This window comes from Protobothrops mucrosquamatus, unplaced genomic scaffold (assembly GCF_001527695.2).
Source record: "Protobothrops mucrosquamatus isolate PMUCROS unplaced genomic scaffold, P.Mucros_1.0 scaffold_152, whole genome shotgun sequence".
Lineage (NCBI taxonomy): Eukaryota > Metazoa > Chordata > Lepidosauria > Squamata > Viperidae > Protobothrops > Protobothrops mucrosquamatus.
The window spans coordinates 504832-530361 of NW_015386228.1; the positions used below are offsets into that span (position 1 = coordinate 504832).

Below are 25530 nucleotides of genomic sequence, written 5' to 3' on the forward strand. Positions count from 1 at the left end.
GGAGAAAATGTGGACAAATTATCTGAAACTTAGGTGAGCCTAGTTGATTCTGGTTTAGCTTCAACTAAATCCTGATTTATACTGAATTGTTTTATACTGAAGTTAAACTTGCTGTCCCTTTGCCTCTGGTTCCTAAAGAAGAGCAGTGAGTGATGTAATGGAGGTCTGTTTGGAACATATGGCTGGTCTTAAGTTCTCCTATCAAGATCTCCTCTTTGGTAGGGCTGCATAAATCTTGCCTGACACAATTGTTTCTTTTCCAGCCAAGTTATGAACATGGACATTTTCTTTCTGGTAATTCTCTTTCTTGTGATTTTTTTTTTCAAAAGTGACGAGGGGGGGAGGAGGAGACTGGTGTTGCTGTAGAGGAGGAAGGGATAATACTTTAAAGCTTTTGAATTCAGTTGTTCTTCCAAATGGAAATGCCCTATTTTATTTTATTTTTTGTTCAAGCCATTTTCACTTCCTCCCTTCTTTTCTGTTTACAGTTCTCCTATGAGCAGTTCCTTCTAGCCAAAGGTTCCACAAAGCCATTTCAATGCCAGCTTCGGTTCTGCCTCCTGGATTTCTCTCCATCACACATGCATGAAGTGTAATGAAATGAAAAACCTGCTCTGCAAGGAAACAGGCTAATGGTAGAAATAGGAAAGGCGCCGATCGTAGAAGCCCCTCTTCGCTGAACCTCCATAGTATTGTAATTGATTATGTCATTTGAGTAACATGAGAGACAGTTTGGTGTAATAGTTAAAGCGTCCGGCTAGAAACTTGGAATTCTGGTCCTGCCTCAGGTACAGAGGCAACTGACTGATCTTGGGCCAGCCATATTGTCTCAGCCCTGGAAGCAGGCCACGGCAAACCATTTCCAAAATCTTGCCTAGAAAAGAGCAGGGACTGGTCCAGGCAGTCAACAGGAGTCAAAACTGTTTTGAAGGGACAAAATAAATAAATTGGAGTTATAAGTCATTAGCAAAACTCTTTAAATATTCCACTTTGTATTTTATGACATCTGTCTCATGTAGAAGGCCAAAACTGAGAAAAACGAACATATCGCAAATACATTCCTAGCTCTTTCATTTTCTCTTTCTCACTGACCAAAACCCTTTTCTTGTTTGAGCACCGATGTATTTACTTTTTAATAGGGATGTACAATGCTTCAGATTTGAAGCCAAAATGGTGCTTCGGAGGTCACGTGGCTGCCTGTGTAATGCCTGATGTGACTCCTTAATCCAAAGATGTCTTTGCTGAGATTACTGACTGGCTGTGGAAAGCAAGTGCATGATTCCAGGGAAAAAAGCACAGTTGTTTGAAGGAATTGCAGATAAGCACTATCTGAAGATCCCCCTCCGCTATCTGAAGCACCTTTTTATATTTGTATCTGAAACCTAGCTGAGCTGTACTTTTTAATACCATTCGTAATGTCACTCCCCATCATTAAAAGCAGAGGGCTAAGCTGATATATCACAAATAAAATCCTGTACCCATTTTTGAGACTGGTTGGCGGCTCCCCTCCCAACCAGTGCCCGCTTTAACAATTCTCTGTAACTTTGGTAATTGTCAAGCTTTTCCAATAAAATAAGAGAAAAGTTTCCATATGTTCCTGGAGGGGTTGGGATTGGATCTCTTTCACTAAAAGTGTTTTGAATTATCTTCACTCAGTTCTCTTCATAAGGTTTTCAGGTAGCAGAATGGTTTTTTTTTTAAAAATGAATGTCTAAATGGTTCTTTTCAGCTGCAGCCCCTTACTAATTCTGTCTTACTTACTTGCTTGGAATCAGCAGAACATTTTTACATGCCAGTGTTCGTGAAATTTTAATATATATTAATTTTAAGTATCTTAAGGTTTTATGCATACATAAAACACAAACACACACAATATGAAACTTAAAGTATTTTTATTTACTCATTTAAAAAAATACAAAGAGATTTACAATAAGAAATTCAAACAATTTAAGAAATTCAAACATATATTAAATTGTTATAAAATATATACAGAATAAAAATAATAAGGCAGTAACAAGAAAAAGCAGCAATAAAAGGTTAAAATAACAGCAGAATTATTACTAAAGACCCAGGCACAGTAAAAATGTTTTTGCTTGGCACCCAAAAAGTAGCAAAGATGGTGTATTTTACTGGGGACGTTGGATGCTACAACTGAAATGATGAGATCATACTTACCATGCTTTAGCTTAGCCTTCTCTGCCCACAGCCTGGAGTTCGATCCTGACAGGCTCGAGGTTGACTCAGTCATTCCCTCCTTCTGAGGTTGGTAAAATGAGGACCCAGATTGTTGGGGGAAATATACACATAATATTGACATTGTAAACCACCTAGAGAGTACTATAAAGCACTATGAAGCAGTATATCAGTGCTATTGCTAAGTGCTATTGGCAGAGTACCTGGAGCAGATCCTCTCATTTTGATATGCCATGTGATGGTGATCAAATTATCCATTTAAAATAAATAAATGTCAGTTTTCCAAAATAAATTTCAATATCTAACCAATCTGACTGCTTTGAAAGAGCTAAGCAAGGTCAGATCTGGGATTGAGAGATTACCAGGAAAATCTAAACTGTAGGGTGGACTAGGAAGTAAAACGATTTCGTTGCTTTGAAATATTTATAAAAATAATAAAGGTATGATAAAAAAATATCTGAAAAAAATAAGCCCGGGGAAATATTCTGTATACTCATGGTAAAACACATAGCCTGAGAAAAGTAGTCATCTGAATCTCACTCATTAAGAATAGACTTTAATGCACAGAAACTGACTTTCTAGCCATTTTGGAGGGAGTTAAATTAGATGATACAGTGCAGACAGGCTGTGAGGAACACAGTTCCCCTTAATAGCTCCCATTTTTTGGTAGCTACTGCCCAAGATACCTCTAATGACTAATGATAGGGCCCATATTGGATTGCTTACACAAAAAGGCAGTACTTTATTGACTTTAAAATTATAAGTAGGTGATGCAGTTCAGTGGTGAAATATATGATAAATGTAGAAAGCACATTTCAATCCAATTCTGGCATCTCCATTTTTCAGACAGCAAATAGAATGGCTTGCCTGGTAGAGAATTATTTGCCCACATTTATTTCTATTGCCTTTGAAAGAATCAGTGGTTTGACAAATAGCTTCATCTTTTCTTATGTAAGCTATGGAACTAGGTCATTTCTGGCTCAACGGAGAACTCTGGGTTGATTTGTTTTAATGAACTTGTTTTGTTTTGTTTCTTTGGCTGTCCATGGTATGTTTGGGAATTTTCTTCAACACCGAAACTCAGAAGTGTCATTACTTTTTCTGTCTAGCTTCTTCATAGCCCAACGTTCACTTTCATAGTAGAGAGCACAGGGAAAACCTCAGTGTCTGAATATCTTTTCCAAGCCCTTCATCCAGGGCTTCTCTATGACATATTTCTTGACTGCTAGTTCCTTTACAGTTACGTGCAATCAATCGTTTTCAACTCCTAGTGGCCCCACAGAGAGATTTTCTTACTTGTTAAGAGAGGATCCTTCTTTGAAATAGGTATCCAGCAAACATCATAGCATCTTTGTATTACTTGAAATGTCAGAGAGCATCTCCACCAAGTGGGGAAGTGAAGGGTCTTTCACACACACACACCCGCCTACTATTCCATCCTTGGTTGAAATTGTTCCAGGACTTTTGGTTAAGCACTTTGTAAAATGCATTCATCTCTTTAGCTCCCCTCCCCCTTCATTCTTGGGATTCATCAGTTCTTACGCTCAGTGCTAGAGCATTATCATTTTGATGAATGAGTACTACTGTTCCATCTTACCATACCTCAGAGCTATGGATGCTCCATGGCAACAGTGAAGGCCAAAAATGCTGGATGGAGCTGTCTAAGGGTGTGTAAAGAGACTGCAAACAGTTAAGCTAGTTCAAGTCTAGGGCTTCTTTCTCCTATGCTCCAACTGGCCAACTCATTTGTGACCCGCTTTTGGTGATTTATTGCCATTGTTTTCACCATGCTGGGATATATTAATACATTGCTAGCCTCATCTTTAAGACTCAACTCCCTAGACTCTGCAGAGTGGGTGTGGTACATAAGGCACTTCGGAGTGTGCAGTCTGTCATATTACAGCTTGATAAAGTGTATTTGGATTATTCACAGCATATTTTAGGAGAGCTGATTTTTTAAATGTTTATATTCAACTAAAACAAAGAATAGTCTACTGTCTCTTAAATCAGGGAAAGAGAGGCTATTGCCAGAAGAACCAATATGCTGCACAACAGGCAGCAAAGAATTTTCTGTAATTTATCATTTGATGCTTCGCCTGAACCTGGGTGTGTTCCACACATGTTCCTATTTTGGGTGATGCTTCAGACATATTCCTGTTCTTCTGTACGAAATGTTTGCCAGTATATTCTTTTTCTCTCTTAATGTTTTCTAGCCAGAAGAATAGAGCAAATATTCTCAACTTATAACAATTCCTTTAGTGACTGCTCAAAGTTACAATGGCACCGAAAAAAGTGACTTAGGAACATTTTTTCACACTTACGACCGTTGCAATATCCCCTGATAACATGAGCAAAATGTGGACGCTTGGCAATTGACTCATATTTGTGACAGTTGCAGTGTCTTGCAGCCATGTGATCACCTTTTGCGACCTTCTGACAAGTAAAGTCAGTGGGGAAGCTAGATTCATTTCACTAACTTAAACAATTTTAGTGATTCATTTAGCAAGTGTGGCAAGAAAGGGGCAAAAAAATGGGGCAAAACTCACTTAACAAATGTCTTGCTTAACAACAGAAATTTTGGGGTCAATTGTGGTTGTAATTTGAGGACAGCCTGTACAATAAATAAATAAATAAATAAATAAATAAATAAATAAATAAATAAATAAAATCTGAACAGAGAAGCATAGATGCTTATTCAGAATCTAGATATATTAGAAAATGACCTCTTGGAGACACTTTTCCAGAGGATCCTCGTGGATGGACAGCAATTAACATCTTTTGCCTCTTAATTGTGTGTGTGTGTGTGTGTGTGTGTGAGAGAGAGAGAGAGAGAGAGAGAGGGAGAGGGAGGGAGGGAGAGAGGGAAAAAAGTACATCAAATAAGAAGGGGAGCGAGGGAGAGTATCAAATGGAAGATCATCCAATCCACTCTAAATATTTGCCTTTTGAGGCAGAGTGCCTGCATTCTAAAAAGACATCTGGAAGCAGCTATAACTAACAATTCAAAGACTTACCATGTTTGTGAAGCAAAAGTCAGAGCTTGGCCTCTACAAAGCTAAGAACCAACCTAATGGACAAGGCAAGATTCAGTCTCTATTCACTGCTGTTGAAAAATTGGAGAAAAAACAACAACCTTTCTCTGTCTAAAGAGCTGCTGAGGAGAAGTGTTTGTCAGCTGGAAATTTTCCTGATGGCGCCTGCCTGCAATAATTCAAACTCCCTAGAACAAGTCATAAAGTCATTGTACTACAATGGACTAGAGAAATGGAGATGGCAGATTTCCATGCAAATAGACTAATTCTGCTGGCTGTGAATTCCTTGTTCTCATCCTAATCCTACAAATAAACAATAAAACATAAAGATGAAGCAATTATTTGCTGTATTAACCAATCTTTCTACAAAGAGGGATTTTATGTTTAAGAGGCATCCAGGATGGGGATCTAATTTGATTTGCCGAGTTGGTAGGGACACAGATAAATCAAGGACTGGGGAGGGGGGGGGAGTACCCTGCTTAGTTAAGACAATCTATGGCCTTGTCCTTTTGCCTCTTTAGCAGACAAAACAGACACACAATGGCCGGGTTAAACTGCTGCAGTCGCTTGAGAGTATTGATCCACAATAAACCCAAAGGGATTTCTGGATCTTGTAGGGCTACTTTTGTGAAGGAAAAAGAACAGTTGTCATAGAACAATACCTGAAATGTAGTGATGGTGATTGTGGTAAGATAATTGGAGTCTATTTTGGTTCCTCTATGGCAGATGAAAACAGACACGTGTTAGTTGTGGGTTATATTGAATATTTGGGAGAGAGAATGAAAACCACATTGAGCAGGGCACTGATGAAAAGTAGGTTAGGGTCATATTACATGTGTAGGCTGAGCAAGGATCTTCTGTGTTTTTCCTGGGATATTTTCCTGGGGTATTTTTCTTTGCATTTTCTAGTTGCAAAGAATAATTTTAGTATGTATACTGTTACTTCTTTATGCTTCCTGTGGTGAAATGAGATTTATTTTAGTCAGAAGTCTAAAGTTTATTTTGGGGAGAAATAAATGTAGTTTAAAATCTTGCCACCAACTTCCCAAAACGATAAAGTTGATTGTTACTTTCAGTCTTATCAGTGTTTTTCTTGGAGTCTAACATTTTATGTGTGTGTGTGTGTGTGTGTGTATGTGTGTGTGGGAAAGGATTCTGTTTCTCAAGGGAGCAGTTAATTATAAACAGAATAATTAATAGTAATATTGTGTGTAGAATTAGTACAAGTTACTTCTGTTTAGAGGTGCATTATCAAAACTCCAGTCTTATGGGCAGAATTAGAGTTTACAATGTTAGATGAGCCATCGTCTCCCTTTTCTTTTTAATATTATATATGATTGTCTTTGTTTTTTTTATTTCCCCTTTTTCCTATCTGGTTTTAAAGTTCTTCTCCCTTCTTCTTACGTCTGTCACTCAAAAGTCCCCCCCCAACACTTATTACAAAAATTTCTGTGCTGCCCAATTCCTAATCTCCATGAAACTAAAACAAAATATAAAATCTCAAAATCAATAAAATCAAACCACTTCTCCAATGCCCACTCAGACAAAATGGTGAACTTCTGGAGAAAAAAGACTTCACCAAATCTGAGCCACGACACAGGATTGTTTCTGGACTAACATCTCCTGGTCTCTCCCAGAACTGTGACAAGAGTTGGCCTTAGGCTAAGGCCAAGTAGGTACTAATTTAAAGTGTCAAAGCTTAGGGGACAACAACAGATCCTCTCTTTCTTAATGAGGAAGGGGGAGATGTGGGAGACCTTGGGAGACGGGGAGGGGATGCTGCCTAGGGAAAGGTCAGATACGAGACAGCAGTTCCAAGAAGATTCCAACCCCATTTGCACTCTGATACAGATGAGGGCACAGATAAACTCCCAGGTGGCCTCAAGAGCTCCTCCAACACCCCCCTCCATCCTGTCAGAATGAATCCTTCCTTAATCCCCACCATCCTGCCAGAACGGATGAAGCTTCTTGGATGAGAAGCGAAATGTCTTCTTCTTTCTCAAGGAAAAAACAGTCCAGTTGCCCTTTGGGGAAAAAAAAAACCTTTAAAAGTACCCTTGGGCCATTTCTCTCAGTGAATAAACAAGTATAATGTTTTTGATTTGTTTGTTCAACTAGGTTCTCAGGATCTTGTTTCAGGACTTATGTGGAGAAAGACCATGTTTTAGGTCATATTTATGCAGAAATAATAAAAATTCAAAAGGTTCAAAAATTGTTATGTGCCACTGTATCAGTGTCTTTTACTTCTGAACAATATTTATTTCTCTTCTTTCAGAATGATGCTGGTGGACAACGAGTGCTGGTCAACAAATGGAGCACTTTCAACAAAGCCCGTCTTGTGTGTTCTGTTCCAGGACCAGATGGCATTGACACACACTTTGATGAACTGGGTGTGATTTATATTCCATAATCACAGTTGGTTGGTTTGTAGAGGATTAGGAATTTATATTTCCAGTAGGGGAAAAGTGGAGCCAAAGGAATGACCAGGAAGATTTACTGCTACAGTATATTAATCCTAAAACTAAGCAAGTGGAGATTTGATCAGAGCTTGATGAAAAATCACTGGGAGTTTAAATGCTTATGTTAGGAACTCATAATCTGAGATCCGTGGCCTTATGCAGCCTCCAAAAGATTTGTCTGCAATCTCCAAAGGCTTTCAGAAAATTACCAAATTATAATTTTTGATATAGGAAAAAGGGGAAATTATTAAATGCATGAAGAGTAATCCAATTGATGATAATAATAATAGAGTTGGAAGGGACCTTGGAGGTCTTCTAGTCCAGGGCTTTTCAACCCGGTAGTATGTGTACCACTAGTGGTAGGTCGGCACCTGGCAGGTGGTACGCATACAACAGATTGAACAGCACTGTTAAAACAAGTGTAAAAAAAAGTGTAAAAGTGGATGAGGTGAAGCGGTGGCAGCACCGCATAGGCTTGTGGGAAAGTCAGCTGGAACTGCATGAGGTGTTGCCTGGGTCCTACTGAGAGCCCAGGATCGAAGTGTGCAGCTCCAGCTGATTGGGGGTGGCTTTGGGGGTGGCAGGCAGTCTCACGCAGTCTTCAGGCAGAGATTCAGCTGGAGCTGCGCGAGGCATTACCTGCCTGGGTCCTGCTGAGGGGGAGAGAAGAGAGGATATAAAAGGGGGGGAGAGAAGAGAGGATACAAAGGGGGAGAGGATATAAAGGGGGGGGAGAGGAGGATATAAACGGGGGAGAGAAGAGAGGATATAAAAGGGGGAGAGAGAAGAGGATGTAAAAGGGGGGAGAGAAGAGAGGATATAAAGGAGAGAGATGAGAGGATATAAAGGGGGAAGAAATGAGAGGATATAAACGGGGGAGAGAAGAGGATATAAAGGGGGGAGAGAAGAGAGGATATAAAAGGGGGGAGAGAAATTTGTTAAATGAGTTTTGCCCCATTTTATGACTTTTCTTGCCACAGTTGTTAAGTGAATCAGTGCAGTTGTTAAATTAGTAACATGGTTGTTAAGTGAATCTGGTTTCCCCACTGACTTTGCTTGTCAGAAGGTTGCAAAAGGGGATCACATGATCCTGGGACAATGTGACCATCATAAATATGAATCGGTTGCCAAGCATCCAAATGTAAATCGCATGACCCTGGGGATGCTGCAACGATCATAAGTGTGAAAAATGGTCATAAGTCACTTTTTTCAGTGCCGTTGTAACTTTGAACAGTCACTAAGCGAACTGTTGTAAGTCAAGGACTACCTGTACTTAATCACTTTTTTCCTTTTTTTTTTTTTTTTTGTCATCAAGCTTTTGACACCTTGCTAGGCGACTGGTGGTACTTGAATATTGCCATATTCTAAAAGTGGTATAATCAGTGAAAAGGTTGAAAAGTCCTATTCTAGTCCAACCTCCTGCTCAGGCAGGAAACCCTGTACCATTTCAGACAAATGGCTGTCCAGTCTCTTCTTAAAAACTTCCAATGTTGGAACATTCACAGCTTCTGGAGGCAGGTTGTTTCACTGATTAATTGTTCTAACTGTCAGGAAATTTCTTCTTAGTTCTAGACTGCTTCTCTCTTTGATTAGTTTCCATCTATTGCTTTTTGTCCTGCCTTCAGGTGCTTTGGAGAATAGCTTGACTCCCTTGATGTTTAATTGCATACAAATGAAACCAATTGTAGTCTTATTCTGGCTCTGCCCAACTGCCCAGTGTTTGGAATTGGGTCACTTCTCCAGCATAGCACCCACAGACCAGCACAACCCTCACTTCAGAAGTTTATGTTCCTACACTAGAGTCTGGTGCCATGCAATTTTCTTTTAAATTGGGCAGTGCTAGTGTAAGAGGAGTTAGTAGCAGTGAAACAAAATGGACAGCACAAATATCTTCTAGGCCAGGGGTAGAGAACTATGGCCCTTTTATGACTTGTGGACTTCAACTCCCAGAATTCCTGAGTTTGCCAAGATATTAGAAAAAGCACTTAGAGAAATGTTTGTGTAGAGTGAGTATATTGACAGAACAGTTATAGAACTTGTTTGATCCTCCACTTTTCAACAGAGGACGTCTTTCTTCTGAGGGCTAAAGATGGCAAGAATCCCGAAGTCTATGCACTGTTTAGCACTATCAGGTGAGATTTTTCCGTCTGTGGTTTCTAGTTCTTCTATAATTACTTTTAACAGTGAATCTTTTAAAAATGCCCTTAAAAATGAATTTATAATTTTTTGTATACTCAGTATAGTTTGCTGTTTCTCCAATTCTTCTTCAGTCAACTTCAGTAGGATTCATACAGTATGAATTAGTTTTTCCAAAAAACTAGGCATTTATTTACCTAAAAGCATTTTTTTCATTTTTTTTCTCTGAATTGCAGCCTAGAGAGATAAGAAGCAAATATCAGTTACATTTAAATCTTGTATTACAAACAATATTTGGGTAATTTTTTCTCATTACAGCAATGTCTTCCAAGGCTTCGCCATCTGTGTCTATCGTATGGCAGACATCTGGGAGGTTTTTAATGGGCCATTTGCTCATAAAGATGGTCCTGATCATCAGTGGGCAGCTTATGAGGGCAAGGTGCCTTACCCAAGGCCAGGAGTTGTAAGTATAAGAATGAAGATGATGATTTTCCTGGGAAAAAAAAGAACAGTATATAGGAAGGGCAATTTGCCATGAAACAAATTAAAAAATAACATGCAAAATATCATTTTTTGTGATTATCCAAAACTGCCAGAACCAGTCATGTCAGTGGAAATGACAGTAAAACAATTTCCTCAACTTCTGGAATAAATTTTGCCAGCATGGGAAGAATAAAGGAATGTAATGAAATGGGAGAAAGGGTTGGCTTTGATTCCTGATAAGTAGCTATTTGCTAAAATGGTGCCCTTTCTCCTAGTGCCCCAGCAAAACCACCAACCAGCCAAGTCGTCAGTACTCCTCCACCAAAGACTACCCAGATGAGGTACTGCAATTTGCGCGTGCTCACCCCCTGATGAGCAAATCTGTGTATCCACTACAACGGTGGCCTGTGCTGGTGAAAACCAATCTGCAGCATCGCCTACGGCAGATTGTGGTGGACCGCGTGGAAGCTGAGGACGGGCATTATGATGTCATGTTCATTGGCACAGGTGTGACGTTAATCATGCGATGTATTGGGGTTCAGCAGTACCTGAACACCTCTCTTCCAAACTGCATACTGTATACAGAATATGGAGTTACAGAATGTGGAAGAATTTGTGAATTTGAAGATAATCTCCTGAATTTTCAAATCTTCAGACTACATCCTGACATTGAAAAGGAGTCTTGGGTAAAATACTGATACATGGGCAAGCGAAACTTTGCTATGCATTGAAACAAGGCATGTTTGGCTGAATTCAGAATAGAAGTGAGCCATTTGGACCAATTTGGCAGGATGTGAAGCAGTTAGAACTAAATTGTGACCACCACGCGGCTCTGTGAATGATTTGGCATGTTTTGACACTACAGGAAGTTTGCCATATACCAGCAAAATAGGATATTTTCAGCTTTTACTTATTCAGGAGGAGAGAAATGGTGAAGGAAATGGAAGGATTTGAGTGAGTCACAAATGTATATTTTTCAGGGAAAACACTTTTTCAGGGAATCTCCAGTTACAGTGTTGTGTGGAAGGAATGTTCAAATTTATCTCCCATTAAGGCTCCTTTCTTAGAAATTGTGTCCTTTTGCTTGTTGTATTTCAAAATGCAGCCCCCATTCAACGGTGAGAAAAACAATAGCTTGGCCAGCTACATGAAATGTTTTCCAAGTCAAGGTTGGGGAATGAGAAAAAAAAATGAACTGCTTAAATTACCACTTAATTTTTTTAAGGTGGAAAGTTGAGCATTGAAAAATAGTTTCTTTTTAAATTAGCATTTCCCCAATAGCTTTTAAATTTAAAAGATTCAAGTAGAGAAAGAATAAAAATGATTCAGAGATGCAAAGGAGAGGTCCAAAATCACATACTAGTAGTGTAGTGCATCTCGTAGTGTAAAACTAGGAGTTAGATTCTAGGCTACTTGCTATTCAAGAGTAGCTCTTGAAAAAGTTTCTAATCAGCTTTGCCAGGATGTTAGGCAACCCCAGGGATGCCCTTGTTTTAGTGCTTTTTCTCTCCTTCCTCCCTTTCAGAGGCTGGTTCCGTATTGAAGGTCATAGCCCTACAAAGAGGAAATTTTGCTGCTGTTGAAGAAGTCGTTTTGGAAGAGCTTCAAGTGTTTAAGGTGCAGTAAAAAAAAACAAACACCAGTATATGTGCAAGCCTCATGTATATAGATCAGCAGAGGAGCAATCCTGGCTGGCTAATTTTGACTGTGTTGCACATTGCTTGGTATTCACTGTTTTCTTGTACAGTATTTACATGTGTTCCTCTGACAAAGTCTTACAATATCAATGTACACATGTATGGTGATGGACCACTTTTGTGCCTGATTATTATTTAGCTATATAATTCCAGGTTTGCAAAGTGTTTTATGAAGACAGTCATCATCCTGAACACAAAAGATACCCCATTTCTTTTTTTAAAAAAAAAATGGTATTAATTAATTTTTATTAATTTTAATTAATTTCACTTAGAAAGTGAAAATTGTATTTTATTAATTCAGGTACGTGTGTATGCATACATACAGTACGTAAAGGAGCTATGATAAAAGTAGCCATAATGTAAATACTGCAATGATTATGTAAGCCTTCTTTTAGGTTTGGTTCCCATGTGGCTAGATAATGGGACCTTGCCCAGCTTTTTAGATAGCCTAAGATCCTTGCTTGTTGGATTTTGTGCTGTCACTCCCAAATTTGCCATTCTGTTTGATCCAGTTTTTCTCAAGATAAAAGAGAAAAAGACCATAGACTTATTTATACTTACAACTATTGAGTAATCTGGGAAAGAGAATGGTTGTATACTTCCATTAGCGCTAATTTTCAGATTTACTGAAAGTTTAATTTTCGAACAAGTGATTTGCCCAACTGCCCTTTTGTGCATACATTTGTTTTTGTGAGAAAATAGCTGGGACAATAATGACCTTCTATGACTATTAGAAATACATAAATGTAGAGTCATAGGATAGGGTTGGGAGTCATTTTGGTGACATATTTTAGCTGAGTTTGCCCTGTCTTCTTGCCCTCCAGGTACCAGTCCCCATCACTGAGATGGAAATTTCTGTGAAACGGGTAAGTAATGAATGAATTATAAAAATAAACCATCCACCTCTATCCATTTGCATTTTTACTATAAAACTCAATATTATTTAAGCTAGGCATGGCTTACCACATTAAAATGTGAATGATGAATTAATGATTTCTTGACTGATTTATATACTTCAGGGAATTCCATAGCAGATGAAATTAATGATAATCTAAATTACTGATACTTTAGTACTGAAAGGCAGTCACTAATTCAGACTAGTAGTGAATTTTAGGAACAATGCAAGGATATTTAAATACAAGAGTTCTTATTATCTTATTATCCAAGAGAAAAATCTTCCTGTATTGCAAAATTATCCTTATTTCTAAACCAGGCAAGAAATCACAAGATGTAATTTTATACTGACCCATTTTTCTACTTCTCGCTGATTATAAACTACTGTATATATTAATATATATACAGTATATATTAATATATACTGTATATATATTACCAATCCCCTCAATTCAATTATAAATAAAATTATATATCCAAACTTGTCTGGATTTAATCACAGAACTATAGCCAGTCCTATTAGAAAATTAGTAAATATTGTACGCTTCTGTAAAATCAATTTGGTATCAGTAGGTTAGTCAGATATATTGATTGTGTACAAAAAGTATTTCTGAAAAGAAGTTTACAAAAATTTAAATTTGGCAAGTTTTTTAGACATAATAGATCAAATTCATAAACCCATAAAGACCTGGATAAAAATTAATAATTATGACTAACTGGACAATTTAATATTTTGAAGTTTTAAACAAGGATGGCTATTATCTCTTTACTATTTAATCTAAATACTGAAGCTATAGTAATATTATGCATGAATAATAAATTCACAGTATTTGTGTGTGTGTATAGAGAGGGAGGGAGAGAATTACTAAATTTTTGCAGGCAATATGGTAGATAGTCAAACACAGCACATTTGTTTCATATTAAAAAGGAGCCACAAAAGTTTTCAGAAGTATCAGCTTTAACATTTTTCCACCTTGGATGCACAACAAAGAGTTCAGTTTTATATACATAAAATAAATATAACACCCTTCTTGCCAATAAAGTGATTCAAAATAAAATTTGGCCAGCAATTTTACTTGACAAACTACAAGATTCATGTGCTAAAGAAACAGGATGGCAAACCATAATTTTACAGGATCTAGAGGGACTATATTTTATAAACAATACTGTCATCCTCTGTCAACCCAGGGGATATAAGGAAATCATATATGATCTGTAATGAGACAGTGTGGATGCTAAACTAGTAAAGTGCCAATGCAAAGGTTTGATTGTTTCAAATAAAAATTTGAAAATAGGAACCGACCAACCTCCCCAAAGAATAGGTTCTTTATGGGAATATGGTGGTGGTGGTAAAAGCAGCTTTCAATCACCACCATGCCTGAAGTCCAACAAAACACTTACCAGGTTTTAGATTACGGGAGACTGTGGTGATTTTTTGTTGAAATTCAGCTAGAATAAAACAAATACAATAAAGATACTAAATTCTAATAAGACCAGGAAAAGTTCAGATACTTCATAGCAAACACTTTTTACCCAAACAGGGAACTATCATAATATAATTTACCTTCCTCCAATCTAACATTATCTAGCTCTGTTGGATTCAGTAACCATAATCTCAGATAGACTGGGAATCCTGTTTATAAATCATGGGTTGTGTAGTCCAAGATTTCAATGGGCGGTACATTGGGGAAAAACATGTGCCTGCTTTATAAACAGCGGACAACTTCCCAATTATTCTCAAATAGTCATTGATATGCAAATCAGAAATATGAAATCATTATTTAAATCATGAATTTCTATTTTAAATCATGCAGATCTGTGAAAAATGTTAACTGTAGTCTGACACTGCAGATATTAATTATCTCAAGGCATATGTAATGTGGCTTCTTTCTGTATGTCTTGACTTCTAAGACCTCTGACGTTACCAAGTAGATTTTCTTTGACATGAATGTATGCAATCAGTTTCAATTCTGAATGGCCATAAATAACGCCATAACATATCCAGGAAACTGTGGGAATTCCAAAGCCACTTAATTTTATTGCTCTTCCAAATGCTGTAGTGTAACTTAAGAAGGTTGATGACACAGCTGCATATATTTTCACTCAGAGGACCAAATACAGTAGAAAAAGGAAGACAGCAATTTAAATCAGGAAAATCTAGTTGAGGGGTGGGGGCGGGTATAGACTGAACAGTCCTTCCCGGTCCCATTGTTCCCATGAAATTTGACCCTTGCTGCACTTGTTTCTACAGCAAGATGGCAGGTGTGGCATTTGCCATCTTACCTGTAAAAGATCAGCATGAGCCAATCGGTGTTCCTGCCTGCTGATCAGTAAGGTAGCTTAGAAAAAAATAGTTCAGTCAGGATCTGCTCCCTAATTTTGTCTGGGTCCTAAAGGTCCTAAACATTTCCTGTTACCCATTTCACAGCAAAAGGGAAATTGACTCTTGAGTGTTTCCAATGGCCATGTTACTATTATGGGAACGTAAGATAAAGCAGGGGGTGGAACTGAAAAATAAAAAAGTAAAAAGAAATTATCTAGATAGTCTAGACATCATTTGTTTTCTGTATTTAAAAACACACCTAGAACAAAAGCGTATCAGCAAGTTTGTGGCAGGGCATTTCTTCCAGGACCGGTAAGAGTTTTGGGATGGGGGAGGGGGAGAGAGAAAGTTGAGGATGTAGGAATTGACCCTCAGTGGTGTGGGAGAAGGAATGAGTGAAGGCTCACTTGGGTCCAGGAAATGAGCCAGGGAGGATGCCCCTCCCCTCCATTCACAATTCCCATTCAGCAACAGCATTCCAGCAAACACTACACATGTACTCAAAGTTTTACTGAACCAAAACACCGCTAGGAGTAAGACAGCCAACTCTCCAGACAAGCCAGTTAGGCAGGTTTAGAGTTGGCTTCAAGTAGGATCAGAATCATCATATGGAGGTGCCTTTAGCAAGCTAAACCCCAGTTTTCTTTTCTGAAAATTGCAGAGGAAATTCTGATAGAGACAAAAGATGTCCCAGTAGAAGAGAATATCTATAGCTTAGGGTTGAACTGTGGAGTCCTGGGTGCTCTCTCAGCATGGTTATTTACTTGCAGACATTTCATTACCCAACCAGGTAATATCATCAGTGTTAGTGAGTGGAGAGGGGTGGGTGGGTGGGTTGCTCCCTGTTTTTAAAAAATGTCCACCAATTTTACTGTGTGTTTTACTCCCTTCACCAACATGAGGCGGCTACTAAAAATACCAGCTCCAAAGTGATTTGGTGCTTCTCCTATTAACGCTGCTTTGGTTTGCGTTGACAGCAAATGCTTTACGTGGGCTCACGGGTCGGTGTGGCCCAAGTGAAACTGCATCAGTGTGAGATTTACGGGACCGCCTGTGCAGAATGTTGCCTGGCACGGGACCCATATTGTGCCTGGGATGGCCTCACTTGCACCAGATACCAGGAATCGGGCAAACGTCGCTTTCGCAGGCAAGACATCCAGAATGGGAATCCCATGCACCAGTGCCTGGATCAAAACCTGACAGGTGAAGAAACTTGGGATTATCTGCTTAGAGCGGAATGGGCTGGCTTTTGTGGAGGGCTACCTGCCGTATCTTTGGCTTTCAAGAACACTGGAGAGTGTGAACATGGTAGCATTAAGATCAGTTACAAATAGGTGAGGTGTCTGCTGTGTTACCGCTAATATGACCCCTGTGTTCATGGAAACTTTACATTTTCACAGGAAGATGGGCCAACTTTTACCTTGGGCAGTACCTGTTTTATGATTTGAAAACATAAACAGAGCACCATAATCTTCACTGGAATATTGGGAAAGAGAGGAAAGCTTGGAGTCTTTGGCATCTTGAATTAACCCTGAAAACATTCTGGCAATTTTGATCCAGTTTTTTGGGATGGGAAATAAATCTCTCTCTGTACCAAAGAGCAAAGATTCAGGACGGGCCAGGCTTTAAACCCATTCCTACCTCCCGCATGTTCAGAAGCAATCCTGGGCCGTTGTGACCTCCTTTTATGGAGACGGGCACTTACGGAACGGTTGGTCTTCGGTAATAGCATTTTTGTGTTTTTGTAGTGGATGACTTTGACAGCACTGAGGAGAAGGTGGTGTATGGGACGGAGCACAACAGTACCTTCTTAGAGTGTATCCCCAAGTCACCCCAAGCTGCAGTGCAATGGTTTGTACGCAGATCTCCAGAGGAGCTCAGAGATGAGGTGAGACACTCTTGCTTTTTGTTTTCTTAATGGCAATTTTCTTTAATCTTCTCCCTCTAAGTATACCCAAACATTTACTCTCTCATGTAAATATATGAGTCATGTCAGCACATTATTGTTCCTGCTGTTTCTGCCACATAACTACCACATTTTTTTGTCTTGACTGTTTTCTTACACTAGTTATTGATTATTATAGAGCATTGTGGGGGTCTGGGAGATCTTTACTTACTAAATTTCTGCAGTCTGCAGTACAGCTGTAAAAGCTGAGGATCTCTGCCAAATATACCCGTTCCCATTCGGTGGAAATGTTCCCTGTCTGTGAATAAAATAGCTTTCTCTTCAGGCTGTAAGTACATATGGAGTTCTTGGTTACTGAAGATGGAACCGATAAGAAAGGTCCCCTCAACCTCTTCCAGTCATAAGGCAGAGCTAAATTCTTGCACCTGGTCGATGTGATCTGCCCTCCCTCTCAGTCTCAATCTGATATTTTTTTTTTTAATTCTTGGCTCCATCTGGGCTGGGGGAGAAAAGTGGTTTGTATCCGGACTTGAACAAAAGAAAATAGATTATCATGTAACTGAGCCTACTAAATATAAAGCATTTTCCTCTCTTGATTTGTACCTCCTTTTAAGGAGGCAATACAATAACTTGGAATGTCTTCTGTCAATAAACTACTCATGGCCATCATTGCCAAGACAGTGGTCCAAAGAGAAGGAAGTACAGTTCTTATGGATCCTACTGAATGTAAGGTGGATAGAGTTTAAATAACATGAAACAGCTGTTGTGGGCCTTCAAGTCTTGGAAGTTATTTTTATAGCTGTTTCTCTCTCTCCCTGCCCCCCCCAGCTCTGAGAAGATGGGTATGTGAGTTGTTTAAGACTTTACTAACTGACCCTGAATTCCTTAAGGAGGCATTCAGTGAGTTTGCTAAAACAGCTGAATTGATTGCTGATGCAACCGCAGTCTATGGCAACCAGAGTGTTAATTTGCAAATGGCTGGTGTTCAGACATTGGCAAACTGACCATCAGTCAAGAACTACTTTGGCTGGCAAGCCCTCTGTGGGGAAGAAATTGTTTGGGAAGATTATTGTTGTGATGTTGGTGGAGAGTATACTAAGAAGAGGTACTTAGCATCTGCAGCTAAGAAGGAAAATGCCATACACTTAAAAGATTAATTGCCTTTCAGGCTAGAAAGTAATATTCCAGCTTTTTTTCATACTGGAGGTAACCACGGAAATAGACATTGGGGACCTCAGGAATATCAACACAAGTATTTCAGTAACAGCAGTTGAAGTAAAGGAGAGAAGATGAGGAATTTGTTGTTGTTAATTGCGAAGTCGTGTCTGACCCATCGCGACTCCATGGACAACGTTCCTCCAAATCCTCCTGTCCTCTACCATCTTCTGGAGTCCATTTAAGCTCACGCCTACTGCTTCAGTGACTCCATCCAGCCACCTCATTCTCTGTCGTCCCCTTCTTCTATTGCCCTCAATCTTTCCCAGCATTAGGCCCTTCTCCAATGAGTCCTTCCTTCTCATTAGGTGGCCAAAGTATTTGAGTTTCAACTTCAGGATCTGGCCTTCTAAAGAGCAATCAGGGTTGATCTCTTCTAGGACTGACCGGTTTGAACGCCTTGCAGTCCAAGGGACTCGCAGGAGTCTTCTCCAGCACCAAAGATGAAGAATAAAGAACTCTAATTCAGAGCTCATTGTAGGAGTGTATGTCGATGGGGGTATATATATCTGTGGGGGTATTCTCAAAAAGCTTGGACATCTGGGAATGGACCAGCAGGGACAAGTCCTGGTCAAGGATCAACTGAGGAAGGGGGGGAATTGGTTTCTTTTTCTATCTTCTAGTGATCGGAATGACACCTCATAAGAAGTGTCAATCTCCGCCGACATGCCTTGATGTTCAGATCCTCTGGATTCAAGCATAGTTCTGTTAAACTCCTAATAAAGATACTTTGTAATCCATCGTTTGAATATTCAAAAATAAATTAATTTTGTCCTAAATTCATAGGTGGCCAAGGAAAGAGATGTCCTTCAGATTTTATTCTTTGAAATTTATGGTGCAGTTCTCGGCAAAGAAATATTTGGTGATAGATTTGGCTATACATTTTAGGGCAGTGAAATATCCGAGAAAATACTTTGTCAGAAAATACTTTCAGAATAATTGTTTAAAATTTTAGGCATGTATTATTTTTTTACTGCAAATTCTTAAAAAAATAACACATAAAAACGTGGGTGAAAGATGAACTCATATTAAATATAAAATATTTAATAAAATGGATTGAACTATACAGCAAGATCTTATAATACTGAATCATAGTAAATGGCATATTAACAAGCCCCCTTCTGTTTATTTTTCCCTCGTACTCAAAGCATGGAAGATAAACTTACATTCTTTCTGTGCAAATGACGGCCCATCCTTATAGGAAACGTTAATAATTTAGGAGGTAGAGACCCTCCAATTAATTAATTTTGAAGCAGGTCACTGGAATAATGGCACAGCCCTGCTTCTCCCTGCTATGGTTTCTTAAATCTCCAGGCCTGATTTCAGTGGTTTGGAATACATATATATTAGGGCAGTGGTGGCGAACCTATAGCACGCGTGCCAGAGGCGGCACTCAGAGCCCTCTTTGTGGGCACACATGCCACGGCTGCCAGCAGCTTGCGCAGGTCCATTAGGCCGCTGCCACCGCCCAGAACGGCAGCCCCACCAGGCACAAAGGAGGCAAAGTGGCCAGCTAGCAAGATCGAGTAGAGGTGGTAGAGCACGCCCATACCCAGCAAGCCAAAGGCCACCCCGAGCAGGGAAAGCTGGATCCTCATCGGCGCCATGGCCCCCCAGTCCCAGCTAGGATTGCGTGCCTCCCACCATCTATTCTGGGCTTCCTGCCCACCACCCTACCCGGCAGAGACCCCCTGGATCTCCCCCAACCCTGCCCAACCTCCCCTCCATGAACAACATCGAGGTGGCCATGCCCACCCCAGCCACGCCCACTCAGTCTGCCGTGACAACTGCAGCCATGCCCACCCAGTGGGCCACGCCCCCATGCCCCCCCTGAGGGCACCACAATGCTGATGCGGCCCTGGCACTTTGCGATAAATAAGTGGGTTTTGGGTTGTGGTTTGGGCACTCGGTCTCTAAAAGGTTCGCCATCACTGTATTAAGGAGTGGCTCTCAGTAAAATTCTGTAACTTTCATTGTTGCTTCAGAGTGTGTGGATTTGGGGGATATTTTGCCACAAATTAATTTTGCCATAATCACAATATTTTTTTCAAGAGGCAGACTTGCATATCAAATCACAACATAGAAGCTGGGTTAAAAATTACAAAATGATTAGTAAAATTGTCTTTGCATTGTATGTAAGTCCTGTGGAAACCAGAGAAATATGCAAGCAAAATGAAGGACAGTCTGTGAATATTTAAAATAAAAAGCCCAAGAATTGTTCTACATACTGTACATGGCATGTTACTGATTTTACCACTTCATACTGAATTCTGCTCCACACTAAATATGTATTTGTAATGAAAATTAGCCTTCAAGGAGAGGGTTTTCTTCCCGATCTTATCTGCATGTAGATTATTTAGTAGATTGTCCCATCTTTATTACTTTATAAGTTACTCAAGGCAGCAAAGATACCCCATACTCCATCTTTCTCCTCTCCACAACAACAACCCAGTGAGGTGGGTTGGACTGAGAGAGAGTGACTGGCCCAAAGTCACCCAGCCAGCTTTCATGCCTAAAGTGGGATTAGAACTCATGGTCTCCTGGTTTGTAAGTCAGCGCCTTAACCACTACGCCAAACTTTTGGTTCTTGGATTTGCTACTTCGGGGAGTTTGATTAGAATTCTTGACTCAACTGAAAATAAGGAAGTCCACCCCCTACCGTGCGAGGTCTTTCTCCTCTTTTTCCCAGCAAGTCTAATTCCCAGGAAGTGAAGTGAGCAATTGGGCAATTGGGATATAGAAGGTGGGACTGATAAGTAAACACAGCTGCTGAGTTCCATTCCAAAAAATCATTTGCTAATAAGGATAGCGCTGGTATCTCTTGAGGGTGCAGTGGTGTCAAACCTCCTCCCATGTCTCCCCTTCAGCTTTCTGAAGGACCACACAGATTAACGGAATGTGCTGCTCCTGCTGGGCTCCTTGTTCTTTGTATAAAATAATAAATAAATACAAGTCAATCATTAAAAAGAAAGGAAGACATTAACAAGTCGTACATCTATCTGCTATTTTCATTTAGCCTCAATACTGATGATTTCCTTTATAAGGTGGGGCTTGGGCCAGGGGACTCAGCTGGGATGCATCCTTGCAGGTGAAAGATGTTTGCTAGAGAAGGCCATTTCAAGATGGCGCTTTTGAACAAAAGTACTATATCTGACCATTGTTAGCATTTTAGGTGGGCTTCTGGGATGGCATGCCTGGCTTTAGGAGCTGCTATCTCCCTAGAAAAATTCCATTATAGGCATTACCGCTATTATTGCCCAGCATACAACTAGTCACCCTAAGAATTCACAACCTAATGGCAGGGAAAGGGGGATAGATGGGGACATTTCAAAGCTAGAGAAATGTTTTCATTTATTGAAAATTGCCAGCCACCAAAGGGGTCTGGCAATTTGAGGGAAAGATAAGATGCTGGATCAGGATAAGCAGCATGGTTTGGGAAAATATAAAGTCTGACTGGATGTTTCAGAAGCTCTAATACAAAGATAGGTGAAATAGGGGAAGTGAAGTGGTATAGCTTTATTTTGAACAGCTCTGATCGTAGGGGCAATATTTTATATATCTATGAGTTTGCCTGGATGTTCCAGTCTCTGGGCTCATTCTTTACCAGGATCTTCAATATTTAGTAAATGTAATTCTACTTTCTTTTTTTCCCTTTTTTCTTTAAAAAAAAACCAATTATAAAAATCCCTGGATTCTCAGAGTCACATCAGTCACATGAAATAAGCGTTTACTTTTTTATTCTACCTTGACTACTTATGGGGAGAAGCCAGATGCATTTCTCCCCACTGGAATTTCTACACATACCCACACTGTTCTCACTTTGTCATACACTGCTGCTTCAATTCAAGCATATTGTAATATATGTCAGAAAATATATGAATCATAGCATATTCACAAATCTGTTTGGGTTTTTGTTACTAAGAAAGATTGTGGGAAAGTTTGCAGCCCTGTTATTGCCCACTTCTTGCCCTGTGGTATCTTGATTAAATCAAACTGAATTTCCAGAAAACTCTTTAGCTTCCTAATTTATTTCTTTTTTCTTTTTCCTGGCTCTTCAAGGTGAAAACAGATGAGCGGATCATGAAGACAGAGTACGGCTTGCTGTTTCGGAAACTCTTTCGTCAGGATACTGGAACTTATTACTGCAGGTCTCAGGAGCAGGGCTTTACTCAGACTGTCACCAAAATCATTTTGGAAGTGGTTGAGAATGAGCAGCTGGAACAAATTTTCCAGAGGGAGCAGGAGGAGGAGCTGCCTCGCCCTCCATGCCGACTTCCCAATCTCCGCTTGGTGCAGGGACAACGATTGTGGTTCAAAGACATCATGCATCTGATCGGCTATGGCAATCTGCAGAGAGTGGAGGAGTACTGTGAGCGTGTGTGGTGCGGAGATCGTGCTTCGTGGCATAAAGGCAAACTCCCAAAGAGCAGGAACCTGCTGGATGGTGGCAAAAAGGGAAGAGGCAAGCAGCCCGGTGACAGAAACCGGGTGCCCAGGCAAGCAGTAGCCGCTGAAGGGGAAATGGAGCCAACTCTTGGCAAAAGCATCCCGTAAATTAAAATCCACCCTTCTAAAACTTTGCCCTGATGGAAGCCCCTTGCCCTTGCTGATCAACTGAGCCTATTCATATCCCTTCCTTTTTGTCAAAATGCTGGAGACTTAACAAATACCAAAGTATTGTTTTTCTATCCCGTATTGACAACCCTGGTGTGAGTTATATCACACCTCACACGGTATCAAGTCTAAGAAAGGGTGGAGGTGGGCCTCACTCATGATTATTTTAAATGCTGGCATCCATGAAGCCTCATGTTCAGTACGGCTGAGCTACATGACTCAGAAAAGGAGCCTTAAGGATCTAACCAGGTGGCTGGGAGACTGTTACCAGCAACTAAGGAACGGCAGCACCCACTCCTCTTACAGGACTGAGACGAAACAGTGGGGAGCTGGAAAGAATGGAGATATGTAACCCATGCTCTTCTGGAGGTGAAAAGGATCAGCTGTAGATAATAGGTGACACGGTCACCCCTTTGAAGGAACAGATGCTGCTTCCGGTGATCTATTCTCCCTATACTTCATGCTGGGTATGGGTGTGTGACCATTGAACTCTGCGTATCATGGTACCTGGAGGTGCAAAGCAGATCATTATAGTACTTCCAGCCTCATGCTTTTCCTTCTTCTGTCCAACAGGTCAAAAGTAATGTCAATTCTTTGGGCATGATTACATACGAGTTTTAAAAAGGCCAGTTATGTTTACAGTATGATTTGACCCTAGTGCTCATTTACACCGCATGTGTCCTTCTAGTGCAGCGGTTCTCAACCTATGGGTCGCGACCCCATTTGGGGTCGATCGACCATTTCACCGGGGTCGCCAAGCAAGGCTGTCCGCCATTTTTTTCCCCTTTTCCGGCAGGTGCCTTACCTCCCTTGGGCTGGGCCAGCTGGTGGTCGGCCTGCTCCGTCTCTGCCGCTTGCCAGCTACGCCTCGGTCGGTGCAGGGGGCGGAACCACGCATGCGCGGCGCTCCCGGGCAGGGAAAGTCCTCGACTTACGACCGGTTTAGTCCTCGACTTACGACCGGTTGGTGTCGTGGCATTAAAAAGGTTGAGAACCACTGTTCTAGTGCATTCTTTTCAAATAACCAACAGTTGGAGGCGAAACTAAACTTGCCAAACAAACAAGCAAAGAAATAAACAGAAACCTCAGGGGTAGCATGGGCCAGACCCAAATATATATCTTATGCAGCTCCCATTACTTCCCTAGGTTTTTCTCAGACTGAGCAGAGATTTCAGTGGGGAAATGAATGGCAGAAAAGCAGCTAAGTTTTTCTTTTCCTCAGCCCTCCTCTGTTGCAATTGTCCCCCCCTCCCCACAAGCCCTCTGTCAAAAAGCAGAGGAACCACTAGGCTAACCTTGGCCACGTCACGTAGTTTGGTCTACCTATTCCTGAGCTTCCTACATTTTGCTTGCCAATATCTTATCCTGTCCAGGAAAGCCTGGCTTCTCTGTATCACCTCTGATTATCTCATTGCTGGCCACTTTTATTGGGCAGTACAATCACAGATGGGACCCACCACCGGAGGGCCACACGAGCCAATAAGCCTTTCGTGGACTTGTATTAATTAATTCCTTTGTTTTAAAGATTGACAGCTAAATGAAAACTAGCAGTTTGTTCAACAAATAAATTAAATCTTACATAGCAAGTTCTGACTTGGAAGTAATTTTACACCCTCTTCTTGACTTTCATCAGCATAATGAATAGTCGTAGGACAAGGTGGACCTGGGATTGAGATATTAGTTACTTTTTTACCAGCTGATCAGGGCTTCATCTTTTCATTGCTGTTCAGGCAATGGATGCAGCAGAGAAGGGAAGCTTCAGTAGCTGGGAAGGGGGCAGGAGAAGTGGGGCATTCATTACTAGAACCTACCCACAGCCCTGCCAACATTTGCCATTTTATATGGGAAAAGAGCAAATGAGTGGGAGAACGAGAGAGAGCTGGATTGTAACATTTGTCAAATGGGAAAAGCTGATGCAGGATAGCTTTCTAGCCTCATAACGAAACAGTTTTGTCTGGACATCTGCCCACTAATATCTTTAAATCCCCTGGGTTGCCTTGATTTGAGTGCCCTATGGCACTGCAATTGCCAAGAATAGATAATAAAAATAAATCAGGAGAGCTTCCAGTGTGTTTCCTCAAAGGTGCAGTGGGATAGATCCCAAACCAGAAGGTCCCAACATGGGGGGTCTGACCCAGCCCATGGGATAGGTCATCTCACTGAGGGAAGAAGGTTTAAGAAGTTGGCACTTCAAAGCATTTGCTCGAGAGAAACAAAAGTGACTGCCAAGTAGAAACATTATTTCTTGACAATCACAATATTGTTTAGCTGAGAGATTTGATTCCCTGTGTGGACTGATGGGCATATTCTGACAGATGGGTCAAGCCATCTATCAAAACTCACTTCCTTCCCAAGCTTCAGCTGTATCCCATGTTAGGGAGAGTGATTTTTCCCATCAACGGGAAATCCACCCATTGCGTTCCTTAATCTCTCCCACATTAAAGCTATAAAAGTACTACTTGCAAGCCTTGTAATTGACTGTCAGGATAGCCCAATTCAAGCCTTCATATTTTTGTGCTGACTCAAGGACTTGAAAAGCAGAATGAATAGCCGTCTGTCAGGAATGATTCTAAGAAAT

General features: G+C 40.4%; 1 protein-coding gene across 1 annotated transcript in view; it reads left to right on the forward strand.

The window, feature by feature from the left end:
* The window catches only part of SEMA3G (semaphorin 3G), a 69410-nt gene extending 46518 nt beyond the window's left edge, over positions 1 to 22892 (forward strand). Inside the window, exons 8-16 of the mRNA XM_029284886.1 lie at positions 7501 to 7615; positions 9747 to 9816; positions 10139 to 10283; positions 10579 to 10810; positions 11829 to 11920; positions 12825 to 12866; positions 16195 to 16420; positions 16966 to 17105; positions 22398 to 22892. Of these exons, the coding sequence (XP_029140719.1) occupies positions 7501 to 7615; positions 9747 to 9816; positions 10139 to 10283; positions 10579 to 10810; positions 11829 to 11920; positions 12825 to 12866; positions 16195 to 16420; positions 16966 to 17105; positions 22398 to 22892 (1557 nt within the window). The remainder of the gene's footprint in view (positions 1 to 7500; positions 7616 to 9746; positions 9817 to 10138; positions 10284 to 10578; positions 10811 to 11828; positions 11921 to 12824; positions 12867 to 16194; positions 16421 to 16965; positions 17106 to 22397) is intronic.
* The last annotated feature ends 2638 nt before the right edge of the window (positions 22893 to 25530 follow it).